This window comes from Drosophila mauritiana, chromosome 2L (assembly GCF_004382145.1).
Source record: "Drosophila mauritiana strain mau12 chromosome 2L, ASM438214v1, whole genome shotgun sequence".
NCBI lineage: Eukaryota > Metazoa > Arthropoda > Insecta > Diptera > Drosophilidae > Drosophila > Drosophila mauritiana.
The window spans coordinates 8,327,675-8,351,195 of NC_046667.1; the positions used below are offsets into that span (position 1 = coordinate 8,327,675).

At 44.9% G+C, this 23,521-nt stretch overlaps 9 protein-coding genes across 9 annotated transcripts; 4 read left to right on the forward strand and 5 right to left on the reverse strand.

Moving 5' to 3' along the window:
- Positions 1–2,377: 2,377 nt before the first annotated feature.
- Positions 2,378–4,975, reverse strand: LOC117147397 (ribosomal L1 domain-containing protein CG13096). The gene is made up of 2 exons (XM_033314271.1): positions 3,631–4,975; positions 2,378–3,299 (listed from the first exon to the last, which is right to left on the reverse strand). The coding sequence occupies exons 1-2, from the start codon at positions 4,879–4,881 to the stop codon at positions 2,505–2,507; spliced, it is 2,046 nt and encodes a 681-aa protein (XP_033170162.1). The 5' UTR covers positions 4,882–4,975; the 3' UTR covers positions 2,378–2,504.
- A 450-nt stretch (positions 4,976–5,425) lies between these two features.
- On the reverse strand, positions 5,426–8,099 carry LOC117147845 (U3 small nucleolar ribonucleoprotein protein MPP10). The gene is made up of 3 exons (XM_033314914.1): positions 7,915–8,099; positions 6,106–7,846; positions 5,426–5,999 (listed from the first exon to the last, which is right to left on the reverse strand). Exons 1-3 carry the CDS (start codon positions 8,007–8,009, stop codon positions 5,853–5,855), a joined length of 1,983 nt encoding a protein of 660 aa, XP_033170805.1. The 5' UTR covers positions 8,010–8,099; the 3' UTR covers positions 5,426–5,852.
- Positions 8,100–8,348: 249 nt separating this feature from the next.
- LOC117150966 (phosphatidylinositol glycan anchor biosynthesis class U protein) lies at positions 8,349–10,036 on the forward strand. The gene is made up of 4 exons (XM_033318146.1): positions 8,349–8,539; positions 8,600–9,224; positions 9,301–9,572; positions 9,644–10,036. Exons 1-4 carry the CDS (start codon positions 8,410–8,412, stop codon positions 9,895–9,897), a joined length of 1,281 nt encoding a protein of 426 aa, XP_033174037.1. The 5' UTR covers positions 8,349–8,409; the 3' UTR covers positions 9,898–10,036.
- Positions 10,010–10,665, reverse strand: LOC117150968 (39S ribosomal protein L51, mitochondrial). Its single transcript, XM_033318148.1, has one exon. The coding sequence runs from the start codon at positions 10,572–10,574 to the stop codon at positions 10,050–10,052; it is 525 nt and encodes a 174-aa protein (XP_033174039.1). The 5' UTR covers positions 10,575–10,665; the 3' UTR covers positions 10,010–10,049.
- A 104-nt stretch (positions 10,666–10,769) lies between these two features.
- LOC117150965 (adenylyltransferase and sulfurtransferase MOCS3) lies at positions 10,770–12,477 on the forward strand. Its single transcript, XM_033318145.1, has one exon. The coding sequence runs from the start codon at positions 10,857–10,859 to the stop codon at positions 12,321–12,323; it is 1,467 nt and encodes a 488-aa protein (XP_033174036.1). The 5' UTR covers positions 10,770–10,856; the 3' UTR covers positions 12,324–12,477.
- Positions 12,478–12,638: 161 nt separating this feature from the next.
- Positions 12,639–15,012, forward strand: LOC117150964 (fatty acyl-CoA reductase wat). The gene is made up of 5 exons (XM_033318144.1): positions 12,639–13,092; positions 13,169–13,281; positions 13,382–13,892; positions 13,984–14,704; positions 14,760–15,012. Exons 1-5 carry the CDS (start codon positions 13,017–13,019, stop codon positions 14,908–14,910), a joined length of 1,572 nt encoding a protein of 523 aa, XP_033174035.1. The 5' UTR covers positions 12,639–13,016; the 3' UTR covers positions 14,911–15,012.
- A 216-nt stretch (positions 15,013–15,228) lies between these two features.
- Positions 15,229–18,255, forward strand: LOC117150963 (angiotensin-converting enzyme-related protein). Its single transcript, XM_033318143.1, has 4 exons — positions 15,229–15,612; positions 15,689–16,253; positions 16,712–17,953; positions 18,013–18,255. The coding sequence occupies exons 1-4, from the start codon at positions 15,565–15,567 to the stop codon at positions 18,048–18,050; spliced, it is 1,893 nt and encodes a 630-aa protein (XP_033174034.1). The 5' UTR covers positions 15,229–15,564; the 3' UTR covers positions 18,051–18,255.
- A 644-nt stretch (positions 18,256–18,899) lies between these two features.
- On the reverse strand, positions 18,900–21,220 carry LOC117150967 (atrophin-1). The gene has a single exon (XM_033318147.1). The coding sequence runs from the start codon at positions 21,195–21,197 to the stop codon at positions 20,094–20,096; it is 1,104 nt and encodes a 367-aa protein (XP_033174038.1). The 5' UTR covers positions 21,198–21,220; the 3' UTR covers positions 18,900–20,093.
- On the reverse strand, positions 21,202–21,753 carry LOC117150969 (anaphase-promoting complex subunit 11). Its single transcript, XM_033318150.1, has one exon. It carries the CDS (start codon positions 21,545–21,547, stop codon positions 21,290–21,292), a length of 258 nt encoding a protein of 85 aa, XP_033174041.1. The 5' UTR covers positions 21,548–21,753; the 3' UTR covers positions 21,202–21,289.
- Positions 21,754–23,521: the final 1,768 nt, after the last annotated feature.

Below are 23,521 nucleotides of genomic sequence, written 5' to 3' on the forward strand. Positions count from 1 at the left end.
ACCGCGATTTATACGAGTCCAGGATACGAAAGATTTCAACGCGTTCAGGTGGCACCCGAATGGAAACTCCGAAGCTCAGTCCTCGTCCTCGTGTCCGCCCACGACGTGATACTTGCTGCTGTTGGGCCGATTTCAATGGGGATTGTGCGCAGTCATGGGATGGTCGGTGGGTGCTGGCCAACTGGTCGTATACGCAACACGTGGCAAAAGGGCAACCAGCAACTCGGCAGGCAGTTGGCTACGTTCTGCATCAGTTTATTAATCATCTATTACGCACAATTATCGAAGCGTTTATCGAGCCATTGTCCATCGATCATGGCTATCAGCATTGGATTAATCAGCATCTGATTGTTTTCAATTAGTGCCCGCGGCTGCGGCAGCTGTCAGCCGTCAAATCCAATATAAATCCCCCCAATATTCCAGATTATTAATAACTTTACGGGCATTATCTCATAATTGGCAGTACATCACCTATCTCATCGTTCTGCGAAGCAACTCTGACTAATCAGATGAGAGATTACCATCACAATTATTCGGTTATTTTCGCATGCTCACAATTAGTCGTCCCTAAAAGCCATATATCGTAATGAGATAAGAGACCCCATACTGATAAGGAAGTTTTATCATTGGCTATATCCGGACTGACTGATGTAAATTGAATGCTTGCTGTTGATATTTGAATTATGGCAATCCGAAATAGTGAATACATGTTAAGCTGTCTAAAAAATTATGTTCAATATTCAATTTTGTACTTATGAAATATTTTTCAAACTACCACAAACAACTATGAATTGGAATCCATTAATGTTAAGGAAAGTATCTTTTTATAGAGTATTGGCTAATTTCCACAATTAATGCTAACGAATTGCAAGTTCTTTTTGTTTTCTAACTTAGCTAAATATCCCTTAATCCATGTAAGTCCTTTCATTGACCCACATTTTTTCAGAGCTCCAACCGATGCTAATTCATGTGTACCAAAAAGGTTGGCTAGCGGAAATGGGGAAATGCCAAATGCGTATGTAGGGAATCCTAACCGCCCATATTCACCATGGCAGTATGCATGTTTATCTGCACAAATACATATATATGGATTTTATGGCAGGCGCAGGGAACGCGGCTAATGATAATTTGGGCTGATAAAAGCTTTACAATGTTTTTGTTGCTTCCGACGACGTGTCCGGCTTGGTATTTGGTTTTTGCCATACTTATTCGGCGGTTACCATGAACGTGATTCTAATCTCTGGAGCAGCGACCTTGCTCAATGGATCTCGCGCGATGGAATTGGACAAGACAGCTGGGAAGTTATGGACATAAGAACATTCGACTGTCAAAGTTCTGGCGAGCCAGGTTAATTAAGAGAAATTATGCAAGCGAATGGCTACTTTTGGTCAAACTCCTCAGAATACATAATTCGTCAGAGACGAGACATCAAAGAAATTGCATTTTGCTGTACTCCCACTAGATGGATTGTTCGGAATCGAGGAGAATATTATATGTATATGTATATGCATATGCATATAAATCAGTTATTATGAAAATTGACTTTGTTGTGTGTACACGTTGCAACTTCCCGCTGGGCAAGGACCGTTGCCATAATGCATATTTGGATTTTATGACCTCAAAGGATGCCACGAAGGGTTGTTGGCATCCACTTTGAGCCGCGATATGTCAACTGGAATTTGCGACATTTTCCGCGAGCTGGCAATCTGGAAAAGGCATTCAAAATCGGCGACCATAAGGTAAAAGGTCCATGCTTGATTTCATAGAATGCAGATATGCGTTATGGCTGAATATTCATGTAAATCGATTGCATGCCATTGGGCAATAAGCGATTTAAAATGCGATATTTGCATACTATTACAATTGCATAAATTAAATTATATTCAATCAGTTATTGGGCGATGATATCTTTTTCAAGCATATATATTTTATAATATATAATATTTTGATCCTAGTTCAATAATGTAATATGCAAAGTGCGAGAATGAATCTCCCCAGAATATTAATCATTTTTGATTGTTATGGTAATTAAACAACCATCATGGCGGATGAGTAATATTACACTTGTTTGAATGGAAAATTTAAAATACTGAATTGATATTGAAATAGAGAATCAAAAGAGGGAAAGACTAGTAGTATCGTAATGTATTGAATTGCATTATTTGGGCGGCTGATTCTTGTACTCGCAATAAGATCAACAAATTAACATAAAGCTACATACCTTGCTACTATAATTATATTATTCGCCGTTCAGATCCTGCCCAGAGCTCACAACAAAGATCCTAGTGTCTGCAGCGAATACACACAAAGCTGAGACCGAGCCGCAAGCGCGATTGACTTTGGCGAATGTTACTAAATGGTTATTAAAAGAACTATGTTTCCATACTTAAAACATTCGTTTATTACTTAAAACTGTTGTAAAAATTGCAAACGGAATTATAGCAAGATTGGTTTGCGTATATAGAAATACCCTATAATTAACGAAGAGCAATGATACTAGCATATTACTCTTCATCGTCATCATCATCATCGTCTTCCTCGTCGTCGTCTTCCTCATCGTCTTCCTCGTCCTCATCGTCATCATCACCATCTTCATTATCGTCATCGTCATCTTCATCAGTATCATCGCCATCATCTCCCTCCTCATCCTCATCGCCACTTTCGCCGGCACTGTCCTCTGCCTCCTCAACTTCCTCCTCCTCATCGGATTCGGCTTCGGCCTTTGCGCCTTCGCTGCCCGAATCCTTGCGAGCTTTTTTCGTGGGCACTGCTGTGTCCTCGCCATCATTGTCCTTTGGAGCGGCATCAGCTGCCAGCAATGCTGCCTTCTCCTTGCGCAACTGGGCCTTGCGCTTGACCTGGTCGCTAGTGAGCTTAATGAACTCCGCATCCTTGGTCATGGCAAATTTGGACAGCACCTCATTGGCCTGCTTCTTAAGCTTGAGCATGCGCTGCTCGCGAGGACCCACAACATATGGTACATCCTCCGGTGGTGCACACATGCTGACATATAGTGGCAGTGCACTGGTGCCCGTAATATCGATCTTTAGGTACAACGAACGAATGTTGGCCAGTCCACCCGCATAAACTTCCTGGAGCTGCTTGATCACCAGCAGAATGTTCTCAGACAACTGCTTGGCGGTCATCTCGTGGTTGCCCACAGGAACGGCAGTTAGATCGCCCTTGGACAACTGCCTGAATGCGGTGCGGGTGAGGGCACGTGTCACCTCCTGTGGCAGCTTATCGTTGTCCTTGCTCAGACGCAGTGAGTGGAGCACATTGCGGGGCTTCTGGGTGTTCTACAAATGGAGAAGGCATTGGTATTGCAAATTAAGAAAATAGCTAATAAGTTGTATTAAAGTTCTTGCTAGATTTCTATAAAATCGCCCGGTTTGAAAAATCTTTTAAAATTTGTAAGAGTATAACATTTAAAATAGCTTGTTTAATCTCCTTTCATTATAAAACATTGCGAAGGATACCCTGATTTAGATAAGTAATCCGAAGTTGCATATATGAATACCTTTAAAAAATACATACAAATGTTCGCGACCTTCCACAAGATCTATTTGCGGACAAAGGAAGGTGATTTGTCTTCCTGGAACCCACTCATTAGCAGGCAGAATTTCTTACCTTGCCCAAAAAGGCAGTAGCCTGTCCTGACAGCCGACCGTCGCACAACAGGTAGTCGTAGCTGTTGAGGAACTTGCGCTTGGCCTCAAAGGAACCCATCTCGTTGCGCAGCTGATTGAATGGAACGATAGTTAGGCGCTGTTTCACACCGGCCTCTCGCAACATGTCCTCGTAGTGCTGCTTGGTGGGATCATAGTCAAACTTGGCTCCACGCTGCAAATCTGGCACGATGAGAGCCACATCGTCGTCCTTGCCCACCAACGAATGCTTCAGATTCAACTTGACCATGCGCTTTGGGCAGCTGGCGATCTTGTAGCTGCAAACTTGCAGAATGTAGCGGTAATCAGAGAAGATCGAGGTGTTCTTCTTCTTTTCCACCTCCTTGGAGACAACAGACTTCAATGCCTCGCACACCTTCGTCACATTATTTTCATTGACGATCTCATGGAACCGCTTCTCGTCAAAGGACTTCAATTCGAAGGTCAGCTCAACTGGTTTTTTAGACTTGGCAGGCTCTTTGTTGACAGCGTTGTCTTTGGCCTGACCAGGCTTGGACTTGCCGAGGGGCTTCTTGGATTTGGGTGCATTGGCAGGCTTAGACAACTTTTGCACCGCCTTTGCCTTCTTTTGGAGCTGCGAAGCGGGCTGAGCCTTTGCTGGTTTGGCTGGTGCTGCTTGTTTTCCGGGTTTTTCGGGTTTCACAGTCTTTTTCGTTTGTACAGCAGTTTGTCCTGACTTTTTAGCTGCAGGAACCTTCTTTATAGAAGGTACGGGATCTTGCACAGACTTCTTTGCTGGTGCTTGCTCTTTTTTGGCTTCCACAGGAGCAGCTTTAGTCTTTTTCACTTGCTTTTTCGGTGGCACAGGGGATTCCGGAGGAGCCAAAATCAAAGGTTTTTTGGCTTCGATCTTTTTGCCGTCCGAAGCGCCAGAAGCGGCAGACTTTGCCTTAGACTTCTTCGCCGCCGGTGGGGGAGCAGCCGGCGACTCAGGAGGAGCCAAAATTAGTGGCCGCTTGGCCGCTTTTGACTGCTTCTTCTCGGCGCCCTTCTTGGACACCTCCGGCTCCTTCTTGATGGCATCTTTTTTCACCGGAGCCGCGTTCTTTGCCTTTTTGTTGCTGGCCAACTCCAGAGTAGCGTCTGTGGCGAGTTTCTTGGTCTTTTCCGGTTTGCCCTTCTTCTTAACCACTCCCTCGATGCTAGCGCTCTTGTTCAGCGACTTGGGCTGCGGCTTCTGTACTTTAACCATATTAATTTCTGCTTTTTTGACAGATGCGTAAAAACTCGAGCAAAACTATATTTAAAATGCAGCACAACCACACGTGCTACGCTATAATATCGATATATTCAGATGCGCAAAACGTAGCTACAGGCGATATCGGGAACTATTTCGATTACCGATGTCTCAAGCACGTTTACAACTTTAGCCAATACACACCCCTTTTGCTCAAGCATATCGATTCCCATTTGAATGCCATCTCTAGTTCTCTTTTATGTTTAGCGCCAAAAGATGAAATTAAATTTTTTAATTTTGTAATATAAAAATTACTTATATTTGTAGAGACAGCCATGCACAGAGAACCGGCTGTTGATGACGATAGAAAGTATATATACACATGTTTTCCAAACTCATCTTAAAAACAATAATACATTGAGCAAGGTACCAAAAAACCAAAATAATTTTGTGACCAAAGAAATAATAAAAAAGATTCAAAGATTTGTTACATTAACATAAAATATCAACTCGATTTGAATATTTTTACTCCAATTCAAGAAAAGAACATGAACATTGCTATTGGTTACGTTACTTGCTTTGCTCTCTTTAATTAGGGTACTATTTACATAGCAAACAGTTATTTTAGGTAAATAATTCTAAAAATAGTCAAATTCCGCAAGCTGCACGCGTGCCTAATCGCCTCAACAGGACACAGAATGCCCTTGACTCACACGCCGCCACACACAAAGCGCCCACGCATCACATACTCATACGAAGGATCCGCGCACATGGAACATTAAAAGTACCGACACATGGCATCTCCCATGGAGCACCAAATTGGGGACTCCCCAGACACACAGTACATGCTAAAGATATTCTTGCAACAAGGATTGCTATGTGGGCATACGTGTGTGCTTGTGACAACTTTCTGGCACGTGACTGGAGACGAGAAAACTTTGCTGGCTTAAGGCAATTACAATATGAAGAAGTCCTAACGTGTACGTTTAAAGCTTCAGCTTCTTGGCATCCGCCTTGGCGGTATCCTTTTTCGGTCGCTTTTTGGATGCTGTAGCCGCTGCTGTATCCTGCAGTTTGTGGAAGAAAGCCTTTGAGGACTTCAGAGCTCCCTGGTCGTTGCTGCTGGCATTGATCTGTAAGAAAATCGTTTAAAGTTGGATTCATTTAGAACTCAAAATCGCTCAAGAACAGCACTTAAATACAAAACATAAAACAGAGATAAAGTAAAATTGTATATACCTTTTGAACATTGCGATTCTTGGTAATTGTCTTGAGCAGCTTGGCATCCGCTTCCTTCTTTGTGGGCGCCTTGCCCTCCTTGGCTCGCTGAAGCTCGCGCTGCTCCAGAGCCGAGTGGATGGCCCGCTGCTTTTGCTTCTTTTTGCGGCGCTCGCGGTTCTTGTCCGTTCGATCGCGTTCGGTCTTGCCAAGTGGAGCGTGCTTGGGTCCGCGGAACACCTCCTCGGGTGCCAGCAGCTTGGCATCGCTCACCGCCAGCGGGGCCACCTCTTCCATGTGAACTGCTGGTGTGTTCGTTACGATCTTGATCTCTGGCGCCACCGGTTTCGGCGTGAAGTGGAAGTTGGAAAGGGCGTCCAGTTTCAGGAACAGGGAACGCATTGCCCGCTTGATTTCTTGGTGTTCTTTCGGTTCCGGACCAGTTTTGTCATCGGCATCGTGATTGGGATCGAGTTTTTCCATTTCGCGCTGATATTGCGCCTCGTAGATCTGCGACAGCGATTGTTTTGATTTCTCCTGGTCAAGCACAAGTTGTTTTCTGTACTCTTGCGGGGTGTTCACCGGTCGCACAGTGCGCTCCACATCGTCCCATGCTTTGTCGCGAATACGCTGCTTAATTATGTCCTCGATGGAGCGGTTATCCTCTTCCGTGATTGGCGCCGTTGGCCTGGTGGTCGAATCAAAGTCGAGAATCTCCTCAAGCAATGAGTTCTGGGGCCGATTGGTTGCCTTTACTTCGCCTTTGAGCTGCCAAGGCTTCTCGCCCAGGACAACGTCTTCGTAGTCGCGGATGCGTTGGAACAAACGAGCCTCTCTCATCTCATTGGATGATTGGGACGGTGGCTCTGCGAGTTGTGGCTCCTCCTCTTCTTTCTCCGAGTCCGAGTCTGAATCGCTGGCGGGTTCTATACCACTTTTTGCGACAAATTCGGACTCATCTATTTCGCTGGCCGCCTCATCTGGATCTTGATCGTTTTCTGGTTCATCGTCGTCCTCGCCTCCTTCGCTTTGATCAGAATCGCCATCTTTGGGATTTTCATCCTCATCCGGTTCATTTTCACTCTCGTTTTCATTGAAGAAATCTTTCTGTTTGCCTTTGTTAATCTTTTTAGCATGCTCTGTCAGTTCCTCATTCATGTCAAAGAAGTCCGCATAGTTGACATTGGCCTCCTCATCGTCCTCCTCATCTTCGCCAAGGCCCAAATCCTCTGCAAAATGATCTATATCATCGGCCTGCTCAACGCGGTTCTTGCTGTTCAGGCGGCGCATCTCCTTGGCATCCTCCTGCTCCAGGAACTCATTCATCTCTTCCAACTTGAAAAAGGTATCGTCCACCACAGAGTTGCGTACTCGCTTGTTTCGTTTGTCTTTCGGCGGCGCGGTCTTCTGCTTTTGTAGCCCTCCATCCTCGTCGCTGAAGTCTGATATCTCATCTTCTTCCTCATCGCCTGAGTCTTCAGCTTGTAGTACTTCGTCTTCTTCCTCCTTTTCCTCACCATCGTCCAGTTCGATGCCTAGATGCTGCTCGCGCATCGCCGTCAGCGTGGCGGTTTGCTCCAGCACCTGTTGGAACACCAGTTCGTTACGCATCTCCAGTTGCTGCCAGATCTGTTCCTCGTCCATTTGCTCCAGCACCAATTCCGGCAGCAGTTCCTTCTTGTTAGCCACATCCCCGCTGATGCTAACGGCGTATGTCTGCTGGATAAGCTGCTCGATTGCCTTCACTTGTTCCGGCTGTGGCCTGAAATATAAATTGTTTAGACTACGTTTGAAAAAAACACGTGCGCGGTCTTTGGAAGTAAAACAAACTGGAGAAAACGCTCTGGATTATTGGTCAGCTGCTCGAAGTTCTCTGCGATTTCCTTGAAGACATTCGCCTCCTTGGATTTTTTACTGCCAATCATTTTTACTATTGCTTTCTGTGCTTAATTAAATGAAATATATATTTCAACAATTCGAGTGCAAGAGCGGGTCCAAAAACAACAACTAGTTGGTGAGAGATGGAACAGATACATAGAGATGAGCGCGTGACCAGTACAGTACAAGTTTTTCCAGGCTTAAAAACTGTATGTGGGTTGGAAATCCTGTTTTGAGCCATAACTTGTTATTCCAAAAATAATATATATATTTAACTTGAGGAAAAAGAAGTTTTCAAAAATCATAATTGCTTAAACGGCAGACCAGAAGCCGTATATCGTGACAAGGAAATCGATAACTTATCGGAGGTCTGTGCCACCACCAAGCCAGCTGTAGGCGGCTTTTTACAGGCGGAGTCCGTTCACAAAAACTATGCCCAACTAGAAGATGGATTCGAAGTTCTTTAAACTGCTCCTGCTGGGCGGCGCCGTGCGCTTCTACTTCTGTCGCACGCCGCTGGCTCCGATGATTGGCAACCGAGTGGAGTTCGCGACACCTTTGAATTCACACAAGCGCAGTGAGTAAACAAAGTAGACATCACATAGATGCACAAGTCTGAATGGAGTTATTCTTGCAGTGCAAGAGGGGATATTCCTTCTACAGAGTGGCATTGATCCCTATCTGGGCGACCTGGTACACGAATCGCCGCTAATACTCAGCGCGCTATCCGGATTGTTTCAAAAATACCCGCATTTCTTGCCCATATTCTACATAATCCTGGATATCTGCACGGCCGCTCTGCTTTATGCGATGAGTTTGAGATTCGTGAAGCAAAAGCAGGACCTGCAGGACGTAGAGCGAAAGGAGTATGCCAAGGATACGGAAGAGCTGCAGTTTGGCCCGCTGGACAAGCTTGACATTCCGGAACTTGTGATCGTGGCATATCTTTTCAATCCACTGACTGTTATGAGCTGCATTGGCATGACCTCTACCGTGATAAGCAATCTGTTCCTGGCGTTCTTTTTCTACTGCCTCGTGAAGGGAATGCTCATTCCATGCCTTCTAGTCCTCGCGTTCGAGACCGTCCGCAGCTTCTATCCCATTGTACTGATAGCACCACTTCTCTTGGTCTTTTCACGGAACTCGGTCAGAAGGGGTGTGGCTATAGCAGTGCTCTTTATCGTTGGTTGTCTAATCGTGGCAGTTGCGAACTATTTTGTGCTGAACAGCTGGAACTTCCTGGATGGAACGTTGGGTTTCATGTAAGCAAGAACTATAACTATTAGCTAAATATTAGGATTATCTGTTTGTGTTTTTACGTATTTAACTATCTTACAGATTTTATTTCCGTGATCTACAACCAAATATCGGTCTGTTCTGGTACTTTTTTACTGAAATGTTTGAGCACTTCCGCACCATGTTCCTAATTACATTCCAATTGAATGCCACCGTATTATACCTGGTGCCACTAAGTATTAAGCTGCGCAAGGAGCCCCTACTGCTAGCCACGGTATTGGTGGCCCTAATGGCCGTTTTTAGGGCGTATCCCAGCCTGGGCGATGTCGGCTTTTATCTGGCCTTGCTTCCGCTGTGGAAAAGATGTTGGAAATGTAATAACTTACAAATAACTTTAGCTCACGTTGTAAGTTCAACTGCTAAGCACTTTGGTAATTCGTTTCAGTCATGGCCCATGGCTTTGTGGTCTTCACGTTCTTCCTGGTCACTTTATCTATGATGGGAGCCCTTTGGCACTTGTGGATCTATGCAGGCTCGGCAAATGCCAATTTCTATTTCGGTGCCACTCTTGCGTTTTCCACCGGCCAGATATTTCTTATCACCGATCTGCTGTTCGCGCACGTTAAACGTGAGTTCTGCCTGTTCAATGGTCAGAAGATTCTGATCGATGGCGAGGAAGCGAGGATAGTCTTAAAGTAAGCATAAACAGTATCAGTATGACGGACAGAATCCAGGAACTTTGTACAGATGCAGAATGCGCTTCCTAATGGCAGCCGAGCATACTCTTAAGATAAGTTAACTCCGAACAATATCAGATTAAACAAAATATTTTATTTGATTGTAATGGTTTTTTACTGATGTGAATAGCCCGTCTTCGTCTTGCGGTTGAGGAACCTATACAAGTACAGGATGCGCTTCTCCATTTCCCGCCACTTGGTGGGTCGGGCGATGGGATACTTGGACTTCTCGAGCAGCTTACGTTTACGGAGAAGCACCTGGTACTCATTGCCGGAGACGCCGCGCAGCCAGGATGGCAGGGAGTAGAGCACCTTGACTGGATGCAGACGATCGTTGCCCAGGATGTCAATGTAGTCGTTCTGGCCAAACAATGCACGTTTCTTTGACCAGGCATTCTTCGGGCGATACACCGGCATGGGCAGCTTTTGTCCATTGTCCACATGGGGAAGTAGTCCGCTCTTGAAGATCTTCTCCTCATATCCATAGCGCCGAACAGTGGGACCGCGTGCTCGTCGCTCGGCATGGGATAACTGCCGCACGTTGTAGCTGGTTGATGCCATCGGAGCCAGGGGTTTTCCACCCACAGCAAGAAGCGTGGCTCTTCCAAGCTTTTGAATCGTACTTCCCAGCCAGGACATGGCTATGTTTTAATTTACGATTAGATAATTGTAAACACTGCCTGAAAATGGGTGAAGAAACACGAACAGAACAGCTGTTTTCGCTGGCAAGCCGCCAGTGTTGGAAAATGTATTGACTTATTGTACCTAATTAGTAAAAAGAAATATATGAATACAAATTGGTAGCTACGGTAAAAAGTAACCGAATTTTATAATTGTGTCACTTCTTAAATTTGGGCTGTAATACAATTTGTTATAGGTATTGCTCTGTGTACAAGTAATGGAATCAGTGGGTAATCGAAAATGCCGGTAAGTGTAATCGACATTCATCAGCTGATTGCTGTCAGAGACATTTCTTTAAAATTGTTTATTGGACTGAGCAACGCAACATTCATCACCAGCAGAACAATGATGGAATCCGCTGTAGATTCCGAGCGAACCATGCTCAAGCGGGAGATCGCCGACCTGCGCGCATCGCTCAACCAGAAGGAGCAGTGCCTGCGAGAATTGGAAGACTCGGTTTCCTTCGCCACAAGGTCAGCGCAGGAGGTCGTTGGAAATGATCTGGAATCGCCTGGTGGTACAGTTCACACCAAGTTGACCAACGACGATATTGCGCGATACAGCCGCCAGCTTATACTGCCCGATTTCGGCGTCCAGGGACAACTAAAGCTGAAAAACAGCTCTGTCCTGATTGTGGGAATGGGCGGATTGGGATGTCCCGCGGCGCAATACTTGGCGGCAGCCGGATGCGGACACTTGGGGCTTGTCGACTACGACGAAGTGGAGCGGAGCAACTTTCACCGCCAGATCCTGCACTCCGAGGACCGGTGTGGTATGTCCAAGGCTGAATCGGCGAGGATAGCACTGAACGAACTGAATCCGCACTGCGAGATCCATTGCCATTCCAGGATGCTGTACCCTCACAACGCCATGCACATCATACGAGGCTACGACGTGGTTCTGGACTGCACCGACAACGTGCCCACCCGTTATCTACTCAGCGATGCCTGCGTCATGCTGAACAAACCCCTTGTCTCCGGGAGTGCCCTCAAGATGGACGGTCAGCTTACTGTTTACAACTATGGCAATGGGCCCTGCTACAGGTGTATCTTCCCAGTGCCTCCACCGCCAGAAGCAGTCACCAATTGCGGAGATGGCGGAGTCCTGGGTGCTGTTACCGGTACAATTGGCGCCATGCAGGCCCTGGAGGCCATCAAGGTGATTGTCGGAATAGGAGATGTCCTCGCCGGACGCCTTCTAATCTTCGATGGCAGTAGCTGCGTGTTTCGCAATATTCGCATACGCAGCAAGCGACCCAACTGCCATATGTGCTCCGCCCAGCCGCTGATCACGGAGCTAATCAACTACGAAATGTTTTGCGGTATGCATGCAACCGACAAGAACAATCCTACGCTACTTATCTCGACGGATGAGCGTTTGTCCGTGGAGGAGTACCATCGCAAGATCCAGGCTAAACCACATCTGCTTATCGATGTGCGGCAAACTGCAGAATTCGAGATTTGCCAGCTACCCGAGGCTGTGAATGTGCCACTGGTAGAGATCCTAGACGACAGCTATCTTAAGCGGCTTGGCAAGCAGTTGGAGGACAAGGAACTTCCCGTCGTACTGCTCTGCCGTCGGGGTAATGATTCGCAGATCGCCGTTCAGCATTTGCGAAATCGATTCCCCACGCATTTCGTTCGAGACCTGATTGGCGGTCTGCACGCCTGGACGAGCAATATAGACCCAAATTTTCCCATATACTAATCCGACGAATGATAAACGTTCCACTATATATGTAGATTTATTCTTTGTTTCTCCTGCAATGCATTGCTTTTTCTATTTACCTTATTTACCTAAGCCCTTACGTATGTCTTGTTATCACAAATTCCAGGCTGGTGTAATAAAATGAATAATTCAATTCTGTCTGCTTTCGTTGAATATAATGATAAATTCGATAGAATTATGTCTTCCGGGTTCTAATGGGGGCCTATAAAAGTGGAAAAGTACGGACACAAATGCTTTGCATATCCTTAGATATATTTCTTCGTACAGGTGAAGAAACTATGGATTTGTTGTCTATAAATATTGGTACAAGGATATCGAAATTAACTATTTTTAAAAAGTCTTAAACTTCTTGTAGGACGCATAACACATAATGCTATCATAAAACTACTTCGGAAAATCAGGAAGCCAGATTATATTTCTTCTATATATCCTTTTAATTAAATTCCGTTCCAGAAAACTAATCCTTACAATATGTTTTCGATCAATTCTATCGGTTTTCCACCTTCGTATTTCAATTAAGTAATCAAATACAAAATGTAACAGATTGAATAATTGAAGCCCATTGGTGGACACAAACAGATCATTAGCATTCGATTATAAATGGAATAAATAGTGAAAGCACTGCTCATTGTTGTAGGCGAGCCGACAGAACCAATATCATTTCAATCCAAAATGCAGACTGACATATTGCAGTTTTACAGAGACAAATCAGTTTTTGTAACCGGAGGCACAGGATTTCTGGGAAAAGGTAAAGCTATACAAGAAGTTCATATATCTCTAGATACTAAATCCAAAACTAATATATGTTATAATCCAAATTTCAGTGATCATTGAAAAGCTCCTCCGTTCAACGGATGTAAGGCGAGTTTATCTATTAGTTAGGCCCAAAAAGAATGACACTGTGGAAGGACGATTCCAGGCCTGGAAAGATGAGCCGGTGAGTCCAAGAAGATGATGATAAGGATGTGGGTGCCCATCCTATAGTGACTTCCATATTCGTATGATATTAATTCAGGTTGAATGCTGATCTTTTTCAGGTTTTTGAGATCCTACTCAAGGCTAAACCGGGGGCCCTAAAGTTGGTGACACCCATTTCGGGAGACTGCAGCGAACCCGGTCTGGGTCTCAGCGACGGGGATCGCAGGATGGTGACCGCTGATGTGCAGGTGATCATCCACAGTGCCGCCTCCATTCGCTTCGTGGAGCCGCTTCACAGGGCTTTGAATATCAATACGCGTGCAACGCGCCTTTTGATTCAACTGGCCAAGGAGATGAAAGGCTTGAAAGCCTTCGTCCATATCTCCACGGCCTTCTCCAACTGCCCCTCGCAGTACATTGAGGAGCGTTTCTATCCGGAGCACCTATCGTGCCCGGTGGCCAAGGTGCTCGAATTCAACGAGACTTTGAGCCCAGATCTGATGGACAAAATGGCTCCGGCTCTGATGGGAAAGTTTCCGAACACCTATACCTATACCAAGGCACTGGCCGAGCAGGTGATCCAGATGGAGGGTCAGGACCTGCCTATCTGCGTCTTTCGTCCTGCGATAAGTAAGTGATTTAGTTGGATCCGACAAATAGAAAGAAGAAAGTTTGAGTTAGTTAGTTAGTTAGTTAACATTATCATCTTTGTGCCTTGCAGTTTTGGCGAATTTCAAGGAGCCGATGTCTGGATGGATTGACAACCTTCACGGAATCGTAGCCTTGATATACGGCAATGCCCATGGGATCCTTCGCCTGTTGTATGTCAATCCTAAGGCCGATGCTTTAGTAGTTCCTGGCGACTATTGTGCCAACGTGGCGCTGGCTTCTGGATGGCAGGTGGCAAAGAATTCCGAATCGCCATCGTCCTCTCAGTTGGCGGCGAAGAAGCCGCCGCCCATCTATACACTCGCCACAGCCAAGTCAAATTCCATTACCTTTGGGGAAGCGGTCAAGTTGGGCATCGCTCATAACCATAAGATTCCGGTGACCAAAACGATTTGGTATCCATTTGCCCACTTTACCACCTGCCCTTGGTTGTTTAAGCTGGGGTGCATATTCTATCATCTGATTCCTGGTTTCTTCTTCGATCTCCTCCTACGTATCCAAGGTAAAAAGCCAATTCTGATGAGGAGCTATCAAAAGATCCACGAAGCACTTTTGCTTCTGTTTCCCTTCAACGGAAAAACATACGAGATGGATATGAAGAATACCAACCAATTATGGGATTCCATGTCGCCGGAGGACAGGAGTATATTTCCGTTCGACATGGCCACTCTTAACTGGGAGGAGTACTACAGTCGCATCTTGTCCGGAATGCGGGTGTTCCTTTTCAAGGAATCCTGGGACACCTTGGAAGTAGCGAAAAAGCGTTTATTCAGGTGCATAGAATTCAGATTCGATTGTTGCTCCATCTAACATTCATGGCTGTTCCAGGTTTTACGTATTGCATCGCTTCCTTCAACTTGTACTGTGCCTTGCTCTCGGAAAGATTGTGTGGATCTTGTACAGTCTAATTGCTAATAATAACATTAGGAGCATTGAGGTTACCCTGCCGTCTCCGGTGGCCGATTTTCCAAGTATTTAATCCGATTGTCAAGGGTCCTCTTTTGATCGATATTATAACGATTTTCATTGTATCAATTGTTTAAAATAAAGATAAAAGAAAATAAAGATATGCTCGAGCCTATTTCTATTGTATGATATTGTTCTTAGCCGTTCTTTATAATAATTTAAATAATTTAATTTATGGCTACTTTGTAGAACAAAACTTTGATGCAAATATAAAATCCCGTAATTTTCAACGAATACCCTGCACGATTACGATTAACGGCTTTGCAATGCAATATCAGCTGACTACATTTGAGTTTGGTGTACAAAATACCGTTAGCGGTGCACTCAACAGCTGAGCGGCGCTCAAGCCAAGCCGCCGATAATGCAGACAACAAGAAAGGTATAAAGCAAAGCAGCTAGATTGGCGGGCAGGTGTAAAATTTCGGAACACGCACACTCTTGTGATTGTGTATGAATGCGAGACGGCGTACACTCTCGCGAACGCTCCTACGAGTATAAAATCCGTACTCCGTCGCAGCGAGCAGTCAGTATCTCCAGAGCAGCAGCGGCGACGGGAAGACAAAGCAATCTGGATTGAATACGTCCTAGTTTTGGGTCCGTATAACTAAAAATTTATAGTGCAAAGTAGCTGAGATAAGCGCGGCTTGACCCGGGAAAGGCGCCAGAGATGGGGGCATGCAATATAACAGTCTTATTGCTGGTCATCATGTTGTGGGTGAGTTATATGCGAACACAAACTGCAAGGAATTCGATTATGTTCTATATTTAAACACATATATATATTTCATTAGCTACCCCATGGTCTGTCCATGGGCAATAGCTGCTCGGCATCGGTGCTGGAGGCGCGCAGGTTCTTCGAGCTGGAAAATGAACAACTGCGAAGGCGCTTCCACGAGGAATTCCTGTCCGGCTACAACTATAACACCAATGTAACGGAGGCGAACCGGCAGGCCATGATCGAAGTGTATGCCCGCAATGCGGAGCTGAATAAGCGCCTGGCGCAGCAGATAAAGGCCTCCGATTACATTCAGTCCGAGGATGCGGATATACGACGACAGGCCGAGCACCTATCCAAACTGGGTGCATCCGCCCTGAATGCCGACGACTACCTGGCCCTGCAGAATGCCATCAGTTCGATGCAGACGAACTATGCCACCGTCACCGTGTGCTCCTACACCAATCGCAGTGATTGCTCCCTCACCCTCGAGCCGCACATCCAGGAGCGTCTGTCCCACAGTCGTGATCCTGCCGAACTGGCTTGGTATTGGCGGGAGTGGCACGATAAGTCCGGAACTCCCATGCGGCAGAACTTCGCCGAGTACGTGCGACTGACGCGCAAGGCATCTCAGTTGAATGGTAAGTGATGGACGCCTAGATAACCCCATGTCTGACCCGAATCGGGAAAAATTGGTTCGGCCAGCACAGAGAGAAATGGCTTATCCACTTGACATTTATCTGTGGTTAAGTACTTAAGTATTTTCAGTGCCCTTTACAATGTCGTGATATAAGAAAGTTAGGGTGATCCAACTTTAAGAAGAAAAATTTCTACTTATAAGACTTCACACTTCACTTCACAGTTTTATACCATTATCTCACTAAATATTAAAACTTATATTAATTCTAAAAATAATTTACTACCAACTGTCTGGCAATAGTTTTGTATACAATAGTATTTTTTAATATTAGGTTAATAGAGGTTATCACTTTTTCAGACTTTGCAAAACTTAGTTTTTTTGCAAATGCTTTCGATTTAATATTAATAGAATTCACATTTAAAATCATGCCTATAATGTATTATTTCTGTCTACTTAAAGGTCACCGCTCCTATGCCGACTACTGGGTGCAGTTCTACGAGGACCCGGACTTTGAGCGACAACTGGATGCCACATTTAAGCAGCTGCTGCCCTTCTACCGACAGCTCCATGGCTATGTTCGCTTTCGTTTGCGGCAGCACTACGGTCCGGATGTGATGCCGGCGGAGGGAAACATACCTATAAGCCTGCTGGGCAACATGTGGGGTCAGTCGTGGAACGAGCTGCTCGATTTGTTTACTCCCTATCCGGAGAAGCCGTTTGTGGACGTGAAGGGCGAAATGGAGAAGCAGGGATATACGGTGCAAAAGCTGTTTGAGCTGGGTGATCAGTTCTTCCAGTCGCTCGGAATGCGCGCGCTGCCTTCCAGTTTTTGGAATCTGAGTGTGCTCACCCGTCCCGACGATCGTCAGGTGGTTTGCCACGCTTCCGCCTGGGACTTTTACCAAGACAGCGATGTAAGGATCAAGATGTGCACCGAAGTGGATAGCCACTACTTTTATGTAGTGCATCATGAGCTTGGACACATTCAGTACTATCTGCAGTACGAGCAACAGCCGGCTGTCTACCGGGGAGCTCCCAATCCTGGCTTCCATGAAGCTGTGGGCGATGTGATAGCTCTATCGGTGATGTCGGCCAAGCACTTGAAGGCCATTGGTCTGATCGAAAATGGTAGACTAGACGAAAAGAGTCGAATCAATCAGCTGTTCAAGCAGGCCCTCTCCAAGATTGTCTTCCTGCCCTTTGGCTACGCCGTGGATAAGTATCGCTATGCCGTTTTTCGCAATGAGTTAGATGAGTCGCAATGGAACTGCGGCTTCTGGCAGATGCGCTCCGAGTTTGGCGGCGTCGAGCCACCAGTATTCCGCACCGAAAAGGACTTTGATCCGCCAGCCAAGTACCACATTGATGCAGATGTGGAATACCTGCGCTACTTTGCCGCCCACATCTTCCAGTTTCAGTTCCACAAGGCTCTGTGCCGCAAGGCCGGACAATATGCGCCCAACAACAGTCGCCTGACTCTGGACAACTGTGATATATTTGGGAGCAAGGCAGCTGGACGATCTCTGAGCCAGTTCCTCTCAAAGGGCAACTCCCGCCATTGGAAGGAGGTGTTGGAGGAGTTCACAGGCGAAACGGAAATGGACCCAGCCGCTCTGCTGGAGTACTTTGAACCGCTCTACCAGTGGCTTAAGCAGGAGAACAGTCGCCTGGGTGTGCCACTGGGCTGGGGACCAACAGACAGTAAGTAATTGAATTTGAAAAGTTACTGCAAACTATAATTAACTTGCATCCCTTTGCAGAAATCCCATCTGATTGCTGTGGAACATTTAGCACCTAGACTGAGCCGTCCCAAACTTGACTTGAGGTTACTAGAACCCGAAAACAAATATATTGGTTTAGTCTGTCATTAGGAACAAACAAAATAAACTTGATAAGAACGATGATTAATTCAGCATATGCGCGTTGATATTTAAATTGATATTTATTGTATCGATTCATTCGTATCGTTTCTTTCGTTTCATTAATAAATTGCCATTACATAATACACTTTTTAACGATATCATCTCACCCACCAACTTTCGTCATAAACAAAATTGTATAAATTATAGCCTTTCGTGAATTGTGTTTCTATCTCAACCACAAAGTTGTATATGTTTCGGTCAGTGTAAATTTTCGATATCTTGCTTGCCTTTTTGTACACAGCAAAAGCGCTCAAAAGTTCATCTCAAATTTATTTGATGCTTCTAACCGGATCCTACTTTGAATAACTTGGATAAAATATCAGTGTTAATGGAAGCTGTTGTTGTATACAACACAAAAAGTATAGAATACAATACACTTTAAAAAATTAAAGGTCTTGCGGAAACGGAAATCAAGTCATGAACTCTAAAATTTTCGAACCATCGAAAATTATAAGCTAATGCTTTTGACAAAATGTATTTGTTAACTGGTTATCCTTACACTGAATCCTTATAGGTCATATTTCAGCCGAGATATTCAAAGCTAGGTCAGTGATTACATTTTGCGACTTGTGCTGCAGTATATTTATGATTTCTGCTAATATATCGATGCCTTTGTGATCTGATTGGTATCAAATTTCCGCACATTTTGATTTGTAGTCTCGGTTGGAGGAGTGTGTATATGAAAACGAAATAAAGAACAGTCAAATGGATTTTAATTCCAATCGTTTAACTTCATAGGGTGATTTAATTTTAGTAGATTATAAAGAATTTGTTTTGAGAAATAAAACAATCTAAGAACTAACAATAAATATTGGAAATTGTATAATTTTTGATTAGGTAATATATGTAAATCTGTTTTCATTTCGCAATCTCCCGCTTTATGCTTGTGATATGGGAGATACCGATGGTATCTACTGCGTTTTCATCAATTTTCGCTCTTTAACTGTTACTTGGTAAAAATTGTATATGTATTTAGAATATAAATATTATATGCAATGCGTTTCAGACTTACAATTCTGTTATCCATGACTTGGGTAAGATTTTTGAACAAATTGGAAAAATGTACAACCGAAACTAGCTTAAAATGGTTTTTTGCTTCACGGAACATGCAACTGACTTATAGATCTGAAACGCACTGTACAACTGCTCGGGGGATTTGCTCCAATACTTGAGCTTTACATATATATGCCTAGTTTTTTGTTGTATTTTTAATGATAGGATTATTGGACTAACAGTAAGATCAGCTAGATTTTGCTTTTGAGATGCAGATACATGTTCGTAATATATAATTTTCCAATCGATACGCCATTACGAAACTAAGTCTTAACAGGGCTATAAAATCAATCCAGATATTCATATGTATAGGCCAAGAGTTTAGTTTTGGTTAGTGCTACATGAGTTGGAACAATTTCGTTTAGTTTTTGTTGTTGGATAGTAGTATGCATTCTAACAAAACATTTCAGAGTCAACGCAAATAATAGAACTAGATCTATGAATTCGATGCGGAATTTCAAGCATTTTAGATTTATGTTTATACAATTTGAGTAATACATAGATGCATATAAGGATCTTATCCTTTACTACTTAGCGATTATTATTGAATACAAATTTCTTGTGTTTATTATTTAATATTAAACGTGAAAAGTGGTACGCTTACATTCAAAGACATTTTCATCGTTTTGCAAAAAACATTTATAAACCGTTCATATGTTTCGAGATTCAATATCAAGAACAAGGGACCATGGCAAGCTTTATGAGTTGATAGTTGATAGAGTGATGTGTGGGATCTTTCTGCACTTGAATTTGAATTGACTCTTGGAGAAATGTCGTCTAATTGACCCTTTCCGAAGTGTTGGCAGCGGCTGCTATGTGAATCTGCTTCTGTTCTTGAACTTGGCTTAGTCCAAGAACGGGTTTTGTCATACAGGTCGCGAATGGTGGGTATGTTGGGGATGTTGGTGTGAATGTGGATGCGGCTGGGTGACGCTGCTAATGCTGTGGTTACTGCTGCTGGTGCTAGCTCCGCCTCCGCCTCCGCCACCGCCGCCCGCCTTTTGCCTTGTGGGTGGCGGCGGAGGCGGTGCCTGTCTCATGCGCTGCTGCAGGATTCGCGGCAACTGTGGATGCGCCTTGTGCTGAGCTGGTGGTGCGGGTGGTGGCGCTGGCCTCTGATGGTAGTGGTTAGCCGATTGCGACTGCTGCTGTTGTTGCTGCTGCATTTGCTGGTGTTTGCCCATCGAGGAGGCAGCGGATGAGGAGCCAGATGCTCCTGATGTGGAGCTAGTTGAGGCGTGGGATGTGGTCGACCCAGTGGCCAGTTTGGTGGGCAGTCCCCCGCTGGCTGCCGGCGAGGCCATGGCCCTTGAGTTCACAACTCCCGCACTTCCAGCACCGGCAGCATCTGTCAGCTTAGGCAAGGCTACTGGCGCATAGGAGCCATCGTCCTCTTCGTCGGAGCTCAAGGAATTCGCATCCGATGGAGTACGAGACCTCGAGGGCGGCGACAGTGCGTCCTGCTCTTGCAGAAACACACGGAATCCCTGTATCGACTCGTTTAGCGCCCATAGCTGGGACAGCAGCGACAGATCTAACTGCCTCAAACCGTACATCTCCCGTCGCAGAATGGCCAACTGGTTGTCGATGGTGGACGAGGTGGCTCCAGTGCTGCTCGAGCTGTTGGTGGGCGTGTGAACAGCCCCAGCGCTGTGGGTGCTGGAAGCACGACTGTGCACAGATTCCCGATCACTGAGCGACTCCTGCGTGGATGACAGACTACCGTGCCGCTGGCTGTGTCCGTGTCCATTGTAGCTACGATTTCGTGACGCCGCCGACGAGGAGGTGGAGGGGCCCAGGTATAGTTCTCCAGCGGCTACGGTCAGTGCGTTAACACTGGACGCCGGCGAGGCTGTGCGGGGATGGGGGCCAATGGCCACAGGAGCCGCCGTAGCGGCGCTCAGACTTTTTGGCAGTGGCGGCAGACCCGTCAAGTGCGGCTGGGCATCGTTGCTGCTGTTCTCCATCATTTGATAAAGCTTACTATGTCTCTACGGTTTCTTCTTACTGCTGATCCTGATCCTCACGGGAATTTAGTAACTAGAACTATAACGCGAGCTTCTTAATGCACGTTGAACTTCCAGCTCTGGCGGCACATGGGGCACTGTTTGTTCAACGGTTGCAGGTTCAGCCACTTGACGATGCAGTGCATGTGGAAGCAATGGGAGCAGACACCCCACACCAGCGGGCAGTCGTCACCGGGCAGAGCGCACTCCGGGCAGGTGCTCTCGAAGGACATGCGACAGATACCGCAGTTCTCGTCATTCGCTATCCAACGCCAAGTTGCAACTCCCGTCCATGACTTGATTGTCACTTTCATTTTGCGCACATTTGTCTCACACTGCAATTGTCTGGTTTGTCGCCGCTTTGCGTTCCACGGAATACGGCACCTCTGGCCAATGAAGCGGGTGTTTTTCGACCGTTTCCGAATGTTTTTTGCAAAATATTGCCTTTTTTCTTTAGTTAGGCTGCTGAAAATAGGTCGATAGGTCCGATTATCGATTGGCCGATTGGACTTAGAGATGGACGCTGTGTAGATTGAGCTAAGCTGTCGGGCAAGCAGTGCGACAATGACCTGTTATAGTAAACGATATATTTTTAATTTATTGTATAGTAGTGTAGTATTGATTATAACATATGGATATATTAAAAATATTCTTGAATGTTGTAACAAAGTACATGTGATGTGCACTTAGTGATATTTATTGATCTATAAGTCATTGACATTGGCATTTGTTATCGATTTTATATATACATCTACCGCACTTTAAAAAGATATCGGTTCTTGGCGGAAGTATTCAAATTTGGTTTGTTTATAAGAAATCATAGATAAAGTACTATTTGCAACAATTAGGTGAATTAAAAGGCTTTCTAGTTAAATATAGTTAAAATAAGTTATTCTTTGTCGGATAGGTAACAGTTGGAATAGTATTTTCAATATCAAGGCCACGAAGCCGCCATCAATTACAATTTTCGGCAATGACAGGTCGGAACCCAGGTCAGATCTTTAATCAGCAATGCGAGCGATTCGTGTGTGAAACAACTTCCGAAAGCTTATGCTCATGCTCCATCGGATTTGATGAGGCTCTAGGGGGCTGGCTGCCTTGTGTTGTTTTGTTGTCGGTGGCTGGTGGAGTTGTTGTCTCCGGTTTATTCGCATTCAGTCAGCCGACGATTGTTGAACCCGACAGACGTGCGCGCAGCTCGATCGATCGATCGTCGAGCTTTACCCGTTTTTCCCACTGTGTTTTTTTCGTCAAATTCGCGTGCAAAGCGTGATCACTGTCAAAAATTGCTTTTGTGTTTTGTCCATGTGTGACGCAGTTGTTAGCAAAGGTTCTGTGAAACTGCGAACGGGATCAGCATATAAAAAAAAAAACCCTTGTGAGTGAAAAGAAAGTGCCTGCGGAACGGAGTTGATTTAAAGTTGTGGTGTACTAATTGAAAGGAGCCGCTGCGAAGTGAACGATCTTGTGAGAGTGGAATTAAATCAAAACACAAAAAGTGAAGTACAACAGCAGAGCGTTGTTTAAGAACCTGTAATTGAAAACGCACTTGAATACACCCATACAGGCAAGAATAATATTAAAAATAAGCCCAATAATACGCCATACAACACGTTGTTGACCCTGAGCCAGAGCCTCGTGATTTTCCAAGAACAAGTATAAGCACCCCACTTTTCAGCTCCCCCCTATACAAAAAACCACTCGATGATAGCAATTATTTAGCATAAGAATTTATGTTGCAGTTTATTGCACTCTTTGTGCCGCCTGTTTCTGGAAAAAACCGTTTGCGCCTTGCAGGGAGATTCTGCTACTTGACTTGGTGTTCCGGTTTTTGGTCACGCCCGGGATTTTCTCGAATTCTGCGAATCACTTACATACTGAGTACCAATAAGGCATCCATAAAAAACATGATGTGTTTGTTTGTTTGTGCTCATCAGTTTCCATTGCAATTGCAATGCGAAATTTCAAATCGATATTTGCGATTTATTTCACTTTTATTTGGCTTGCCTTGTCATGTGCCTCGTCCATAAAATGTGGCTAATAAACAAACAATAATGAAATGACGGATTTTTGAAACTCTTTAGCGCCTTAGATACAAAGCCAAATAAACAATTTACAACCAGGCAACACTTTGAAGCTGTGAATTTGGTTATGACTAATCGAATTATGGTATACGCATGCTCAATCCTTAACTAGATTGACTCATACTGTTCAATAGAAAGTGATTTATAACATTAAAAGCTTTTTACAGTGCAAATTATGGGATTTCAATTAAAAAAATTCAATCT